Source organism: Mauremys reevesii, linkage group 3, assembly GCF_016161935.1.
Source record: "Mauremys reevesii isolate NIE-2019 linkage group 3, ASM1616193v1, whole genome shotgun sequence".
Lineage (NCBI taxonomy): Eukaryota > Metazoa > Chordata > Testudines > Geoemydidae > Mauremys > Mauremys reevesii.
In genome coordinates, this window is record NC_052625.1 from 73,935,388 (window position 1) to 73,953,005 (window position 17,618).

The 17,618-nt window shown below is 41.1% G+C and overlaps 1 protein-coding gene across 6 annotated transcripts in view; it reads right to left on the reverse strand.

Moving 5' to 3' along the window:
- WDR64 (WD repeat domain 64) overlaps nt 1-17,618 on the reverse strand; it is a 136,802-nt gene that overhangs the window by 69,585 nt on the left and 49,599 nt on the right. For all 6 annotated transcript variants that reach the window (XM_039531587.1, XM_039531583.1, XM_039531582.1 and 3 more), the window contains exon 10: nt 10,728-10,867. In XM_039531587.1, the coding sequence (XP_039387521.1) occupies nt 10,728-10,867 (140 nt within the window). The remainder of the gene's footprint in view (nt 1-10,727; nt 10,868-17,618) is intronic.

A 17,618-nucleotide genomic window follows, 5' to 3' on the forward strand; every position in this document is an offset into this window, starting at 1 on the left:
TGAGCACAAGTGCAAGGTGTAAGAGTCAAAATGGCTACATGAAAAATAAAGATAAAATGCTTCCTGGTAGCTAAGACTGAAACTAGACTTGGTTCAAGGTATAATCCTTACCACATGTTCCGAGCAACATTGCTGATCAAATCTCAAGTCAGGATCTGCCCCCAGAGTCCAAAGAGCTGGTTCCTTTTTCTCTCTTTCACTTAAGAAGACAGACTACCTGGGGTGTTTTTACCCCCACCCTTTTGTAGTGCAGTCCCCCTTGGAAATGCATTTTCCTGAGGGTTTCCCCTAGACAAAAAGTTACCTACAGCTGTGAGGATGGAAACGTGTAGTCTCATGACGAAAGAAGTTCCATGTTGTTGTTTGCTAAAATGTAGATTGATGTGCTCCTGCCCCCCATTTGCTGCCAAAGAATGGCCACTTGACCAGTGATTGCCAGTCAGCTTTGAAGACACCTGGCTAGAGGTGTCAGCTTGTCCTTAGTCTCTGAGAAACAGGTTTCCCCCCTCCCTAGACTTGTCTGGCAAACACACTTCAGTCATGATTTCAGCTTATGTTCATAACTTTACATATAATGTTGCTACACACATTTCACCAGGATACTATTGACCAGTGAGTTATTAGTTTTCAAATGATGCCTCATGAGGCATATTTTTTGCAAAGATTATTACAATAGTGTGTAGGCTGTGAATACAGGGGTGCATTCAGTTATAGTCACTAATTCTTCCTGGAGTGTGATGGTGCAATATTTTGATTTTAATTTTTCCACAATAACTACTGCTATAAATGAAGCAACCAACTTGGAACTATGACAAATGTTCCCTCCCATATCTCAGTAAATATATCTCATTCCTGAGATTTAAAAAAAAAAAAAAAAGTCAGCAAATTTTTGGGTACTCAAACCTGATTCGGAGCCTATCCCCAGAATGTAAGCTGTACAGCAGTATAGCCTTGAAACAGCATGACATCTTAGTCACCTCTGTGCAGGGCTGGCTCCAGGCACTAGCGAAGGAAGCAGGTGCCTGGAGCGGCCAATAGAAAGGGGCAGCTCTCCGTCCGTTATTGGGGCGGGTCGTCCGGGTCTTCAGCAGTGGGTCCTTCACTCCTCTTCTTCTTTGGCGGCACTTCGGTGGCAGCTCAATCGGGTTTTTCTTTTTTCTTTTTTTTTCCCCCCTTCGCCGCTTGGGGTGGCAAAAAAGCTGGAGCCGGCCCTGCATCTGTGTTATCCATAACATAGCTTTTACATGTGACTTATCATCCATCTGTGCCTCATGTTAAAGGATGGCTTATGTCTGCCCCAAAGAGGACAGAATTGCTACAAAGGCTGTGTCAGACTTTTTACAGAAGCATTTTCATATTTCCTGCAGTCATATCGAATGCAAGACACAGCAGGAAGAAATGTATTTTTAATAATAAGTCCATTTATTAGTTTTGTATTTGAATTTTGTGGGCCAAGTTATTGCTCATGAAAGTGAGCGCTTATTACAGCACTACTGAGAGCCTGACATGATGCCTGCAGCTGCTGTGCAAGCTTCCCCAAGCGAGTTCTGCCACTCAACCTCTTCTCTATCCTGATCCCCACAGATATTCTAGTCCTGAAGCTCTCTTGAGCAGCAGCTGCCCATCAAGCAAAGCTGTGCCAAACTGTGCATGGATTCTTTTATTTCTGTTTGCCACATAAGATATATAAAATGAATCCGGCGCCAAGCATTACACATTCTGTGCATAAACAGATGTGACAATGACCAGCTCTGTAGGAATTTAAATTAAAATGAATTCCATTGTAAGATCTTTGGGGCAGGAGCTACCTATGTGCCCTGTGTTTGTACAATGACTGGAACTGCTAATTTTGGGACTGTTTAGTTTCCATTTGATCCTTTTAAGTAAACTGCTGAAAACACTTTCAGAATTTCAAGCTGTCAACATCTTTCCTTCTTTGCACTAAATATGGAAGCATTTCCTTGGTGGCTAAGATTAAATGAAATCTGTTTAATAGCCAGTGTTTATTCAGTCTATATCTGCAGTGTCTTGGGAGAAGTAAAGCCAAGTGTGCACACAAGTACAAGATTAATGCTCTATTACCAGATTTCCAGCAGTTTCTGCTACACTAACAACTCATGCATTAGATTAAATTCCAGCAGCACTGGAATTCTCAGATTGCACTACAACAGGAATAGGCTGGAGAGGGCCAGGTTAAAGTAGGGCTAGTTTGAAAACAAGAATTCTGGGTCTTTAACATTTCCTTCACTGAGGAACTTTGCAGAAAGCATGCTGAAAAAGTCCTTTCTTCAGATGCTTATTCTATATACCTGCCTTGCAAAAATTCCCCTTTGCTTGGAGAGACCAGTCAGCAGCTCCCGTTCACTTTACTTAAACAGGTCCTCAATAGATCTTGCCTCTTCTCGGGTCTCTTACTGGAGAAAAGGGAATTCTTCTTTATTTCTGCTCTCCTTCTCAGCTTACTTTGTTGCCCAGCCTATGCTCTCATAATCCTTTTGGACAAGAGGTCCTCAAATGCCTTGGCTCTGGGCTGAAGGAGGGAAAGGTCAGAACTGGCTCTTGAACCTCTCAAAAGTAACACCACCTTTCTGGTAAGAAGATAAAACTTTCTGGGATCTGCTTCCTAATCTTCTCTGCCTGAAAATCAATCACCTATTCTAGCACAGGGTAAAAAGAAGAGCTCTGACCCACCCTCATCTCAGCTGTCCAGTCATGGGGGCCCTAACTACATCAGGGAAAGTTAGTCTAGTTTGTAACTAAGCAGAGTGGATTTGGTGAAACGCAGGAGAAGGAGCAGGGGTAATGGATCTGCTGCTACATGCTTACATTGGACATTCCCCTCTTACAGAGAAGCGTGCAAAGCTGTGGATGCATCACAATTGTGGAGATTATTATGACAGTAACATATATCCCTGGATGGGAGGAAGCCCAGAATGGGGAGGGGAATACTATCTTCATAGCAATGTTCCTCCTTCTCAGTCCCTCCACCTTCCATTTGAGCAACATCACAAAGTCCTTCTATGCGTCTAAAGCTGTGTGATGCTGGAGGTAGTTTGGGGGGACAACTGCCATTTACAGCATCACTCCCTCCAAAAACCTACTATGGTTTTAATTCTCTCATCCCTCATTCCATGCCCTGTAGCCCCTCCCTCCCCCACCAGCCTGCACCCAATCTTCCCACTAACATCTAGCAGATGACAGGGGTAGGGGGCAGCCTTGGGCAGCACTGTCAGGGAACCAAATGGAACCAGTGTGAAGGGACAGAACCTTGGTGCGTTTAGGGATCCACTGGTTTATTGGAACAAAACTCCTGCTTCTTCTGTGGGAAGAGGAGGAAATCCCCATCCCCTGACAAAAGAAACTGAATGGAATCTAATGGTGTTTCCTATATCCTGTTCAAGAGAAGGCCATGAACGAAATAAAGCTCTTTAATATATTTATCTAAAGACATTTCTATATACATAACTAATAGTTTCTGTCTATATAAATGACCCTTAGTCTAACAGCAAGGGTTGAACCTTGTACTTTCAGTACTAAAAACCTGATCCTCTCTCATTTGAGCGAAATCCATTAGTGAGTTACATACATTGTATTAATTTGTATTTCACTCACATTTTGCTTATGAAGATTTTCTAGAATACATTTACATTGTCACCCCACCCCCATGTGGCTAATTCTTATTTGTATTCACAGGCCAATGACCAACAAGAGCGACTGCTTGGCATTCAGTTAGACTGTCAACAAAGTAGACTAGCTACATCCTTACAATATTTGTATTTTTTGTATAGAACTAAATATATCAGGAGTCTCCCTAAGTGTCTCTCTCAAACTCCTACCCCACAAACCTCACATCTTTTCAAAATGTAACTAAAAATGAACTTAAAGTGAAATTTATCACCATTTTAATTATGTTACTGGATAAGTTATCCCCAGAATGCGAGTCACCAACTGGCAGACAAAAAGCAATCATATTTAGTATTATTTATCTCACTGTTACACACAAAAATTCCTAGGTTGATTTTTCTTAAGGTACAGAGATCATGGAATAATAAAATATGCAAGTGAATTAGTGATCAGTGGATGGCAAGGTTATACATATGACACAAATCCAAGAAAACAGCCTTTGGGAAAAGTCAGGAAGGAAAAAAAAAGTCTCACGCTATCAGGTACAATTTCAACACTAGAAAAGGGCTTTCATTTCATCAGCAGGATGCAGCAGCCTCCCAAATCTTCTATCAGAAATAATTTCCTACCAACAAGCCCTCAAGCTTTTGGCAGAACTGGATATGTAGCTTTAAAAAGAAAAAAAAACTTGCCTGCTGTTGATTTATTTTCATTCAATTTTTCTTAAGACAGATGTCCGCTAATAATTGTATTTATTATAACTATCCCTAAGGTACCCAAATATTGCCCAAATGAGGATTACACTGACAATATTTGGAATCCAAGCACTCAACTTTCACTTAACAGCAGATTGTAACCACTCATCTTTAATACAGAATTACATTGCATAGAGACTACAGAACTAAAACCAGGACACTTGAGCATTGCATGCTGGGATTTGTAGATGGACTGCATCTCTGTACTGAACATGGAGTGGACACAGACCACTTTATACAAATTCAGGCTAGCTTTGATCCATCAGTCTCATTTCAGCCACCTATGAATTACCTAGTCATTCAATACAGCTGTTAACTTGGCACTCCTGCCTTGAAAACATGTCTCCCTTTCAATATCATTTATTAGGTGGGAACTTTACTTATTTTGCAAGGCCTCGATCCTGCAAACTCACCCATGAGTAACAGTATGCATTTGAGTAGTCCCATTAGCATCAGTCAGATTACTCAGATAAAATTAAATATGTGTAAGGATTAGCTGGATCAGAGCCTATGGGAGTGTCATGAAGTAGCTGACCTGAGGTACGAGTGAGTGGTTAGATTTTTCCTTTTGGAAGATCTGAAGGAATACTCTACTGGAGAAATAATTTGCCAGTGACACATCTGGCTGATATGACTCTAAATAGATAAAGTCACATAGATCTTTCAGTATAAGTGTAAAAAGTTTGAAAGAATAGTTGACCTCTCATAGAGAAGTTGAATAAAACATCTAATAGATTTTACAAAAAAGTAGGATACATTCCCTGCAGAGAATTTACGATCTAACAGCCCATTTACGCTGTACAAACAGCAATGTTGGAAGCTCGGTTATAACATGGTTGTGCCAAGTTAAAACATGCTTCAGTCTTGCAGTATATACTAGAACTAGACATCATCCCAAAGTACACTAATGCCTAGGGCAGATTGGGCTACGCATTTTGAGGACACAGTTAAAAGACAGGTTTCAGAGTAGCAGCCGTGTTAGTCTGTATCCGCAAAAAAAAACAGAGTACTGCACCACCTTAAAAAATTTTTTTTTTTTTTTTGCTGCTTTCATGTGTTCTGTGTATGTATAAATATCTGTGTGTTGTGTGTTCCATTCTATGAGAAGTGAAAGAAAGCTGCTTTAAGCTCATGCTAAAAAAAAAAAAAAATTTTTAGTCTTTAGTCAGTTAAAAGACAGTTTGCTCCCATCTACAAAGCAATCAAACCACCTTTTAATCTGTCTGGCAGTTATTGCCATAGGAGGATGACAGAGAGCCAGAGGCTATCTCCCTATTCCTTTTTTTTGTCCTAACATGAAATGACCCTGCTGCTGAGAGTCATCACATTGCAAGTAAGTGCCCAAAGACCAATACCAGGCAGCCAGAGTGTAAGAGGTACCAGCAACTTGTAGGAGAGATGCAGGCAGGTTGGTAAATCTCAAGAGATATTGCCTCAGGTGGCTGATGGAGTGACAGTGCTGGGGAAATAGTGATGAAAATGAATGCTTTCTACTGATATTCCTCAAACTAAATTTAAGCCAAAACCCTGTTAAAGTCCATGAAAGTTTGATTACTGGGCATGCAGCACTGCAGCCTGAAAGTACAGAATTGGGTCCAAAAAGGGAAATATTTTTAACCAAGTTTTGAATTTCTCAACAGCACCATGCTTGAAGGCTCTTCCTTCCCATGCAGCTTTAGATAGTAGTGAACTCAGTCTAGCTCAACTTGTAGAGTGGGGAAAAATCAAATGTGTATGAAACTCCAGACAAAATTTGGTATTTGTCATCTGCAGAGGTGGCAGTCTGGTCACATTAAAGCCAATGGCAAAATTCCCATCAACTTCAGTGTTCTAGAATTTCACTCAGGTGACTTAGAAATAATAAAATGCTATTAATCAAAAGGCAATGTATAAAGTTGGGAGGGGGAGAGAAAGATTTATAACTGGAGGAGGAAGGCACTAATGTCATTATAGAAGTGCTCAAAGACAATACCTTGTTGCACCAAAAACAAGAGGCTGTGCAGTCTGCTCAGTGTGACCAAAGTCTAGGCAATTTTGGCAGGCTGAGACACTAACCATTCAGGGTGGGGTTTCACAAAAAAGAAAGCAACATAACCTAAAGGGAAGATAAACAGTACTGTATTTTTGAATAGTACTATTTTTTTCTAAGAAGAGACCTAGTGCCTCCTATGTGAATTGTGATCTCTCTCACCTTTCTTTATATTAGGGAGGAGTAAAGGTCAGGTTTGCCTCATACTTTCAGATTTCACTAGCTTCCCCCTTGTTAGACTTTCTGAATATTGTCTGGAAAATTGTAATTGAGTGTTAGTCTATGCGAAGAGGCAGATGAACCTCATCTTCCCAGCTGTAATCTCTTCAGAAGGAGACTGATTCTCCTTTCTATATTGAAAGAAGTCTTTAGAATGGGGGAATCAATTTATGAGGGATTCTAAGGTGCCTCTTGTGGCTCGCTTTTGTTTGAGCTATCTCATAATTGGAGGTCCGCAGACAGGGTGTCATTTATTTTCAAAGGAAAAAACATCCAGGGAAACAAGACCAGAAGAGAAAATTAATCACCTTAAAGAACAAACTTGTGCTTTTTAGAATATATGCAACTGTCTTGTTTCCAGCCAGTATCATTTGCTGTCAGTGAAGGAAAGTAATGGGCTTTCTGAGTCTGATGTTAAGATTTAGTGTTGGCACAACTTAAGTTTTACGGAAGAGATGCTTGTTTGGGTCAGATGAAGATATAATGTCGAATCAAAATCAGAAACAATAGGGTTCATCTTACTAAATCTCCAAGAATTATCCTGAAAAGGCCCAATCCTGCTCCCTTTAAAGTCAATCAGTAAACTCCCATTGAGAACAATGAGAGCGGGAACAAACCTAACATTTTGATAGCTTTTCCTGTGAGAGTTCCAAATTGTATCACCAGCATGTAATGTTTGACATCAAAGAGAAGGTCTGTTTTTCACTTAAATCGATACTTTGCTCCATTAATCCCTTTCAAGTTATTTTCCTTTAGATCTTGCCATTACAAGGTCCACTTTTTGTGAAGGACTTCATACCAAGTGGAGACTCATGATGTATTCTGTTAATTAGCAGTGCAATGAGAGGAAAATAAAGATCAATACATAGAGGCTAGAATTAGAGCTGGTTGGGAATTTTCCATCAGAATTATTTTCTGAAAGAAAATGTAGTTTCCACAAACTCAAAAACCTTTCATGGGAGAACTTCAATTTTGCCAAAATGTTGATTTTCCATTGGAAAAACTGAAACAAAAGATTTTAGAGAGGGGTCAACCCAAATTGGAATATCTTAGTTTGTTGAACTGACCTGAAACCTTTAATTCTGAGTCAGCTCAACATTAAATTGCATTTCCCTATTGTGCCACATTGCCCCATGGGAATCATAGTTTGAGCCCCCATTCCCTCCTATGGACCGTGCTCCCAGAAATACTACAGCTCCCATGATGTAATACGAACTCTCCTCTGGCCGAGCTGTGTGGTACATCATGGAAGTCATGTAAATGTAGGCGCATCATAGGAGACATATTCCAACCAGGGAGGCTGGCCCATAGGAGATAATGGGGGCCCCAGGCAACCTGAAGTCCCACGAGTCACTTGTACATTAGAACCTCAAAGATATGAGCATCAGAGTGACAGACTGACCCGTCAACTGCACACCAAGTAAAAATAAAAGTAACCAATCAGGCAGCAGCAGAACACCCCCCACCCCAAAAAACGAAAACCCTGTATTGTGCCTATATTACATATTAAAGATAGGCACATCTGGGCTGCCTGTTTAATGTTGAACTGACTCAAAACAAAGCATTCCAGGTCAATTCAACAAACCAAAATGAAAATATTTTGATTCAGAAAATCAAAATGTTTTGTGTTGATTGAAAATGGAGAAAAACATTTTCACATTCCCAAATTGAAGTTTTTCAGACTATTTTGTTAGGTGAAAACGTTTGGTCTCAACTTTTCACCTCATAAGCAAAAGTTGAAATATCATAATTTCCCAGAGGATGGAATTTCTGAATTTCACTCAGCTCTACTATGAATATTTTAGGCTGCCAACCCAGCAAGGCATAATCCAAAGGTCTGAGGACAGGACTGGGAGCTAGGAATTCCTAAGTGCTAATTCTACCTCTAACTCTGCTTCCTCTCTATAGCCTTGGACAAATCTGATTGCGTCTGCCTCCAATTCACCAAGTGTAAAATGGAAAGAAGGTTTGTTTCTAAATCTCACATGTATGTGGTTTGTAATGTTGTCTAGTGACCTGGGTTTGCAAAGATTCAAGCATGTGCTTAATTTTACATGGTGTGAGCAGTCCTGCTGACTTCAATGGGACTACCAAGCCTGAGTAGAACATAACAGCAATACTGGGTCAGTCCAAAGGTCCATCTAGCCCAGTATCCTGTCTTCTGACAGTGCCAATGCCAGATGCATCAGAGGGAATGAGCAGAACAGGTAATCATCAAGTGATCCATCCCATATCACCCATTCCCAGCCTCTGGCAAACAGAAACCAAGGACATTTCAGAGCATGGTTTTGCATCTCTGCCCATCCTGTCTAATAACCATTGATGAACCTATCCTTCATGAACTTATCTAGTTCTTTTTTGAACCCTGTTACAGTCTTGGCTTTCACAACATCCTCTGGCAAAGAGTTCCACAGGTTGATTGTGCATTGTGTGAAGTGCCGTATATACTCGATTATAAGCTGGTTCGTTTATAAACCAACCACCTCTCCCCCATAAAATGGATAAGTAAAAATGGCAAATTTTTTATGACCCATTCATAAGCTGACCCTATAATTCAGGAGTCGGCAAACTTTGGTTGCCGGGCCAAAGAAGGTTTGTTTACCTTGAGCATCTGCAGGCATGGAGGTAAACCTAAGTAAACAAAGAGTCCCGGCCTGCCAGTGGCTTACCCTGACGGGCCGGGACAGTAACAGGTGGGGAAATTTTGGTGGGGGGGAAGAAGCTGGGGGTCAGAGGAGTAGCCCCTGTGACCACCCTCCACATGACCCCACCCCTAACCTGGGACCTCCCCACATGACCCCTTCCCATGTAACCCCTTCCTGCCCCACCCCTAGCCCAGGACCCCCACACTCTCCCCACCCCTTCCCACTTTAGCTGGGACGGGTCAGGGGAGGATGTCTCTGGCCTGGTCAGAGCTGTTCCGGTGGGCCGGGCAGCGCGGCCGTGGCGGGCCAGCCCCAGAGCTGCAGCTGCTTCGGTCACTTGGGGGAGAACAGCGTGGCCAGAAAAGGAAAGACTCTGGCCCTGCCTCTTCTCTTCTGGCTCTGCTGTCTGCTGCCTCTCCTTGTCCCCTCTGTTGGCGGGGGGGTGGGGAACTGTGTCCCACCTCTCTCCATCTCTATACCTGTTCATAAGCTGACCCCCTACTCTGATGCTTCCCTTTTTTACTAAAAAAAACCAAAAGGAAGTAAGCTGATTTTTTTTGTTTTTTTTTGTTTTAAGACTGCTGACTATTCATTTAATTTAGTGACCCCTACTTCTTTTATTATGAGAAGGTGTAAATAATATTTCCTTATTTACTTCTCCACACCAGTCATGATTTTACAGACTTCTATCATATTCCCCCTCTTAGTCATCTCTTTCCTAAGCTGAAAAGTCCCAGCCTTTTAAACCTCTCCTCACATGGAAGTTGTTCCATACCCCTAATCATTTTTGTTGCCTTCGCTGTATCTTTTCCAATTCCAATATATCTTTTTTGAGATGAGGTGACGCATTTATTCCTCCCTTTTGTTTCCTATCTTTTAACCAGTTACTGATCCATGAGAGGACCTTCCCTTTTATCCCATGACTCCTTCCTTTGTTTAAGAGCCTTTGGTGAGGGACCTTGTCAAAGGCTTTCTGAAAATCTAAGTACACTGGATCCCCCTTGTCCACATTTTTGTTGACTCCCCTCAAATAATTCTAGTAGATTCACGAGGCATGATTTCCCTTTATAAAAACCAGGTTGACTCTTCCCATCATGTTCATCTGTGTGTCTGATAACTGTTAAAGAACAGAATTAAGTTACTTGAGCATGTTAAATTCTCAGAGAATATTTCCCAGAGTCCCACAGGAGGAACTGGGACTCCTGTAGCCTTGTAAATAGTATAAAATAATTTGAATATTTTTTAAAAAACAAATACTTATTTCATTGCAGGAAAATCCTTTATGAACCATGTATAAGAGTTTAGTATATTGTGTACAGTGTGAAATACTCTAATAAAAATGTGATAACAATTAAAACCTAACACCATCAGCAGAGGTAACACAAAGTGTAACTAACTATACGAGTAACTATACCACAGCAGTGCTTCTCATGAAGTTAAGGGACGGTACTTTACCTTCGCAGTGGAAAGGCTAATAATGTGCTGATCTTTTTCATTTGTGACAATCTCCATGACACTAAATAAGTGTCCCAACAATTTGCCCACTGGCTTGGTGTTTATATTGGGATGCCATAAACGGAGAACTTTATCATCACCTGTGAACAGAAAATATCCATCACCCTTTCTGTCTCTCTAACATGCAGACTATCGCAAAATAGATTCTGAATAGACAGCCTAGTTTAAAAAAAATGGCTGCCAGGACTGCAGACACAAATCCTGCTTAAATCTTTGTATTTTTCATACCAAGGTCTTGATGCTCAGTTACCTCTAGACACCTTCACGCTGCTTAAAGCATACGTAAGTCACTCTTTAAGGCCCTTTAATGTTGCCAAAGTGGTGTAAAGGTGTAAATGAAAATCAAGCCTTTTGTACCCATCTGTGCAAATGTGATGTTTGCACACAAATTAGGAAGCCACTTTTGAAATTTGGTCCTTTTATTATATAGTAGTTTTTTTGCTGCTAATTATTTCAAACATTTTCAGCAAAACCCAAAGCAACACCAGCACACCTAGATTTTGGCTCTGATACAAACCCCAATGTTTAAACCAACTACATTGAAGAGTTTGCTATTTTTCACAAGCCTTTAAAGAGAACCTGGGCCCAATTTCAAACAGACATTAATATATTTATGGTGTGACATCAAAATCATGCCAGAGTTATGGCTTTATTAACAGTTAAATACTGAGAAGCCTTTAGCACCTTATAAAAATCAACTTAGCCCCTCCTGAATAGCTTGAGACACAAAACCAGTTACAACTTGATAGTTATCACTAAGTTTTACTTTGAGTCGCTCCAAACTTGAAGCAGAACTCAGAGAATAAGAGCACACAGATCAAAACTGGAGGACATTCACACAACCCTCAGAACCAAGTCAGCCAACGGTCACACAGCTTTATTTGTTATTTACTTTGAGAAGAAGTAAAATCTTAAAGCTTTTTAGAAAGAGACTGCACAGATGCATTGTCCTCTAGACCTGGGCCATTCAGAGTATAAGCTAGTGCCTTTCCCAACCTGTTATACAAACACTCTGTTCTGAACAACAACCCAAACTCACCCTCTGCCTGGATTTAGTTCTATTAACAAAGAAAACAAAAAGATATAAGTCAGCTCAAATCGTCTCAGGGTTCTTCCCTGAGGACCACTTCATTCTCTCCTCAGAGAGCCACTCCAATCCTCTTTTATACCCAGACGGGGCAATAAGTCATCTGCCTCAGTGAGTCAACAGAATGCATGTAAACCTTTCACAGCTGGACCAACACTTAACCAGGTGGCAAGCACTGTCAGCCTATAAAAATATAGTAACTGGTCTACTGGAGTATTCCAGTGCATTCATTTTGGCACAGTTTGAAATAATTCACCAAATTGCTAAATTATACAAAGAAATCTGGATGAGAAGACAGTTTTAAAGTTAAGATGGTTTAAAGTTTTGGGGGAAATATATATGTCTCCTAGCAGATGGAACCCAATAAAATGCAAATCACAGAAGACAGATATTCTGGCCCATAAGAAATCAAAAGGGAAAAAAAATCCATCATGTGGTAATGAATCAGCTGTGTTTCAACTGTGGCTTTTCAGAGCTTAAATTAGGCCAGTATGGGTTTGTTACATCATACTGGTCCTTTCTCCAGTCTTTCACTGCCTTTTAGATAGAGCGGGGACTAGTAGAGAGGAGACCAGGGGTCAGTTCTTGACTTGTTAGTGCATAATTTTGGGTAAGGAAAGCAAGGCCAAGGAAGGGCACCTGTTAAAATGAAGAAGTTAATGTAACTTTGTAACTGATTTTTAGATAAAAGGCACTGTGCGTCTAGAAAGCAGTATTTATCATTACATGCGTAGGTCCAGTTAGGAGACACATGAAGGGATAAGTCTGCTCATTTTTCTGGTTCATCAGGGACCGTCAGATCTTAGCTGTCAGTATTACTAACCACTGGTATATAATGCAATGATGCGGTCACACAAATGATTGTAATTGCCCCTTTCCCTTTAAGTCACCACATAACTCTGCTCCACAATCTAGGATTTCATTTTTGAGAAGTTAAGTCTCTCGTCTTTAGGCACAAAATGTGAACCAAGAGTAAGCTGATGCAGGGATGTCTGACTCAGAGTGCAAATAGCCTGAAACAAAAGCTGTCAGAGCAGAAGGAACTGATCCCATTAATCTCAATGGGATAGCTCTGAAGCCGAAAGACAACCATTCACAAGTCCATGTTAGCTATTTCACTACTAGTTGTGTTATCAGAAACATCAAACTATTGGGTTTATCCATTATTGTTGATGCAGTGACACATTGATACAGGGTGCAGTGGGGCAGCTAGTTGTTTTCAAGGGTTGCTGGGGAGGAAGTCAATCCTCACCACTGAATTTAAACTGGTCCCTTCACCCCCACTCCACCCTGCCCAATGGGAAGGAAAAGAGGAGATGCCACTGCTCCCTAGTACCAATGTCACCCTCTTCATGTTTTTGAACATCTGCACCTATTCCCCACACATCTGCCAAAACCCCCAGATTCCCTTCTGGGGTGACATCTCTGATGGAGCGATGTGACTGCAATACCAACATTTGCAGTATATTGGGAATCTGAGAGCACTATAAAATAAATAGATCTGAATATCAGAACACCACAAATTACTTGTATTATGGTAGTGCCGAGAAGCCCCAACCTAGACTAGGTTCCCATCGTATTAGGTTTTGGCCACTCACACCTAAGTTCCTACCCCAAAGTGCTCACAATCTAAATAGACAAGGCAGACAATGGGTTGAAGAAATAAATGTGCTGCCCATTTTACAGATGGGAAACAGAGGCAGAGAGAGACTAAAGGTCAAATTAAAGTGCTCAGCCTCTGCAGGTGGTGCCAGATTTTAAAGAAAGCTCATCTCCCATTATGCACATGTAGTGCCCAGAAGCACTCATTGTTCTCAGTGGGAATTAGCGAACAACTAACAACATTTGAGGAGACTTTCAAAAGCACAAATGGCTGTTAGGTGCCCCTCTCCCACTGATGGCCAATGGGAGTTAGGCAAATAGTTGCCGTTTGTGCCTTTAGAACGCTCCCTTTTTGCCAAGCTTCATCAGAGAAATTAGCCAAGACACCTTTTTAGTTAATGTAATAGTTCTTTTGAAAAATACATCCCTTATTAGACCCCAGATCATACAGACAGTCAGTAGCAGAGATAGGATTTGAACCCACTGTTCCCAGGTACTGAACCAGTACCTACCTACCTACAAGGCCAGCCTTCCCTAGAGAGTCAACTACTTGTATTTGAGTTCCTTAAAACTTCCATTTTTGAGTCTAATGAGTTCTACACCTGAAGTCCCAGCTGGCTGCAGCACCAGGGACTTTGTTGTAGGTTTTCGGTCCATCTTGCCATAGAGTAACAAGAGGCCTTGTTCATAATGTGTTCAGGAGCAGAGCACTCAGCCTGCAGATTGCAGGAGGAGTTCAGAAGGGGGGACTCTGGCTGATAGCAGCCTTCATTGAGTGGGACAGTAGATCAGGTGTCACAGAAGGAGCAAAGAGCACCCCAATTGTGTATACCTTAGGAGTTCAATAATGAAAAAAATAATGCTTTAAGTGACAGTGAATGGGGGACAGCAGACTGTGTCTGAGCAGAAAGAGTGTCCCTCCCATTACATTTCTGAAGATGAACAGGAATGGGGCTTTCTAACACCTCTGCTCTTTATGCTCTGACAGTAGCAGCAGATGAAGGGCAGGGAGAAAGAAGTGCTGTGTGTATCCAGGGCCCCTAACACAGAGAGTTGCATGAGGCTAAAATCATTAATGTCTATTATGTACTCCAGTATTACCATGAAGAGCAGGTGCCACAGAAAAGCCTATCAATAAAATCCATTCAATTTTGTTGTGTTTGCTTAAGTGCAAGGGGTTTTGTATATTGCTATTTTCAGCTGGTCAATTAGTTTTAGTTCTTTTTTCTTGCTTATGTTAAATAATAAGATTGATTTTTAGGTTGTTCTCTCCCCTTTTTGTGACCTACTGCTCTACTGATCCCTGGCACTGAAGAGATATTTCCTAACCCAGCTGCTACAGCAGAGTTATAGAAGCTCATCAGGACACTCGGAAGAACAATTAGGTGTCTCAGTGGTCCAATTGTGCTTCTAGGATCAAATACCCTGACATGAAATGCACGGGGATTAAGCTCATTCATAAGAAAACATGAGCTGGGAGGGGATGGATCAGATAGCCAAACATTAGCTTGGCTATACCTTGACTCCATGGAACCAATGGTTTGTATCCCAGTAGGTTCAGTTCAGCTCTTCACACTTCCAAGATAAATGAAATAAAGGAGAGTGTGGCTTTCATTGATGAGACCTTAAAAACAGCTGTCTGCTCTAGGTGGATGTTCAAGATCCCCGAATACTTTTAAACTATGTCTAGACTGGAAATTGAACGACAAAACTTTTGTCTTTCAGAAGTGTTAACCGCCGCTCCTCTCAACAGACAAAAGCTTTGCTGCGACAAGTGCCAGTGTGAACAGCGCGTTATTGGCAGGAGTGCTCTCCTGCCGACAATGCAAACGCCACTCATTGAGGGTGGAAGTTTTTTGGCAACTGGAGAGCCGACAAACAGCGGCTACACGACGCGACTTTTAGTGGCAACACGCCCATGTTGCTAAAAGTGGTGTAGTGTAGACGTAGCCTTAGTTTGGCCCAGTGTCCTTGGCCAAAATGTCTCCCTCCCCTACATTGTTGTTCAGTTTCCATTGCATTGTTTATCCTTCTGCTGCTACTCTTCTCTCAAAAGGTGTCTGCCTTAAGTGATTTAAAATGTCTGTACAATGCTTTGAGATTGCATTGCTGCAGCTGTGCCAATGTAATGCTTCTAGTGTAGACTAGCCATAAGATACAATGCCAGTCATACTGTATGGCAATCCTAGCACATGTTGTGCCTATTGTGCTCACTGTACTGTCCTAAAGAGCTGTGAATTCTAGGGTTAAACTTTTGAAGTGGTAGGTGTGTCCCACTAGCGCAAGGCACATACCTGTATCCTGATACACTTGTTTGAAGAAGGATCCCTCCCAGGCTGAAGGGTTAGACATTTAACTCAATGTAATAAGTTAGGTAAAGTATTTTAATACTGCATTGTTCAAGATTTGGCTGTCAAAGAGCTAGCTGGGGAAGGAAGTTGCTATGGTACTATGTCCATCTGGAAGCCAATCTGTGTAGATCCAAGGGCATATAGCACTGGAAAGTTACCCAAACTAAATTTAAAAAACAGAAGTTTTATACTTCTCTAAAGCCATGATTCTAGAGTCTTTGGGGGACACATAAAAAGAATAATCCTTTTGTTGTGCCTTCCATGTTTTCTGTACCTTTTTGTACAAAAATAAGCTTTTCTATCTAGGAAATGAAGATTGCAAAATCAAAATGATAAAATATTTGTATTATTTAACTGTATCATGATCATTGGAAGGGGAGGGAGGGTGCCAGTGTTCCTGAGAGGGACAGTTACTGACAGGACACCAATAGGAATAGGGAAGTTAGCCTGAAGCAATTATGCCACATGGCCAGAGCAGTTTGCAGCGTTTAATAAAGTCCCACTTGTTCAACTTAGATTCCCATTCCCCTTCACTCTTTGTGAATGAAACAGTAACTATTTAATCAGCCAACTGTGGCTAATGTTTCAACACAGGGTCTTCATTAGAGCCTAAAAAGTGTCCCTCCCTTTGAGGAGGAAGAGCCTCATTGATACCAAAGTTTCAGGACTTGGACAAAAGCCAACCATCGTGCAATCTGTAATATCAGATGATATCCATTATTCATCTCATATAAATAAAGCAATTACCAGTTTAAAATGATCAGTTATAACTCACAATATTGTAACAAAAATCCAACTAAACCATAACAATTGAATAAGACACATCATTAAATACAATTTCTGATCAACTCTCAGCATAATTAATCAAATAGTATCTGTAAATGTGAAAAGTATGTAGGCTCTGATCCTGCAAGCACCTAGGCCTTGTCTACACTAGAACACTGTACTGCTTTAACAATACCAATACAGTTAAAGGGATACAGTCCCCTCTAGTGTGGATCCAGTTATATTGGTAGAAAGAGCTATTCACTTATGAGAAGGGAAATAACTATACTGGTTTAAGTCACCTTTGTACCTGTCTAACTGTGTCCACACTAGGACTTTCACCAATACAAGTATTTTGATAATTAACAAAAAAAGTCACTCTGCTAACCAAAATAGTTATACCAGTACAACTCTTGAAGTGATGAATACCCACTTCTTCTGCTTGCATCCGAAGAAGTGGGTATTCAAGACTAACATGGCTACCCCTCTAACTCTTGAAGTGTAGACCAGACCTTAGGCCCTGTCCACATGAAAGGAAGGGTGTTTCCCCCCCCCACTGAAGTTATCTTAACACAGTTGCAAATGCCCTTTAACACTAACATAGGCTTGAGTATTAATGCTACAAAACAACCAGCTAACGTGATTGTAAAGGTGTCAAACTGTGTCTACACAGGTGTTACCAATTGTGTTTAACTAACTTGATTAAACTAAACTGATTGAAAAAAACACCTTTTTCATCATATAGGCACACCCTATGGAGTTTAACCTTAAAACTGAGAAAGCCAGATAGGAGAGAGATAGGGAGCCATAGTGGGATGAAACAGATGGGGTCTGGAGAGAGGAGTGGCAGACAGAGCACAGTGGGAGAAGTAGTTCTAGGCAGTAAAAGAGGATTGTAAAATATGGTTGAGCACAGGGGAAGAAATGGACTGGACAGTGCATCAGTCCTGCAGCCTTCTTTAAGGAACATAGAGATTTTTAAGAAATGGGTGGAGTCACACCTCTGATTGATGCCAATGGTTCTTG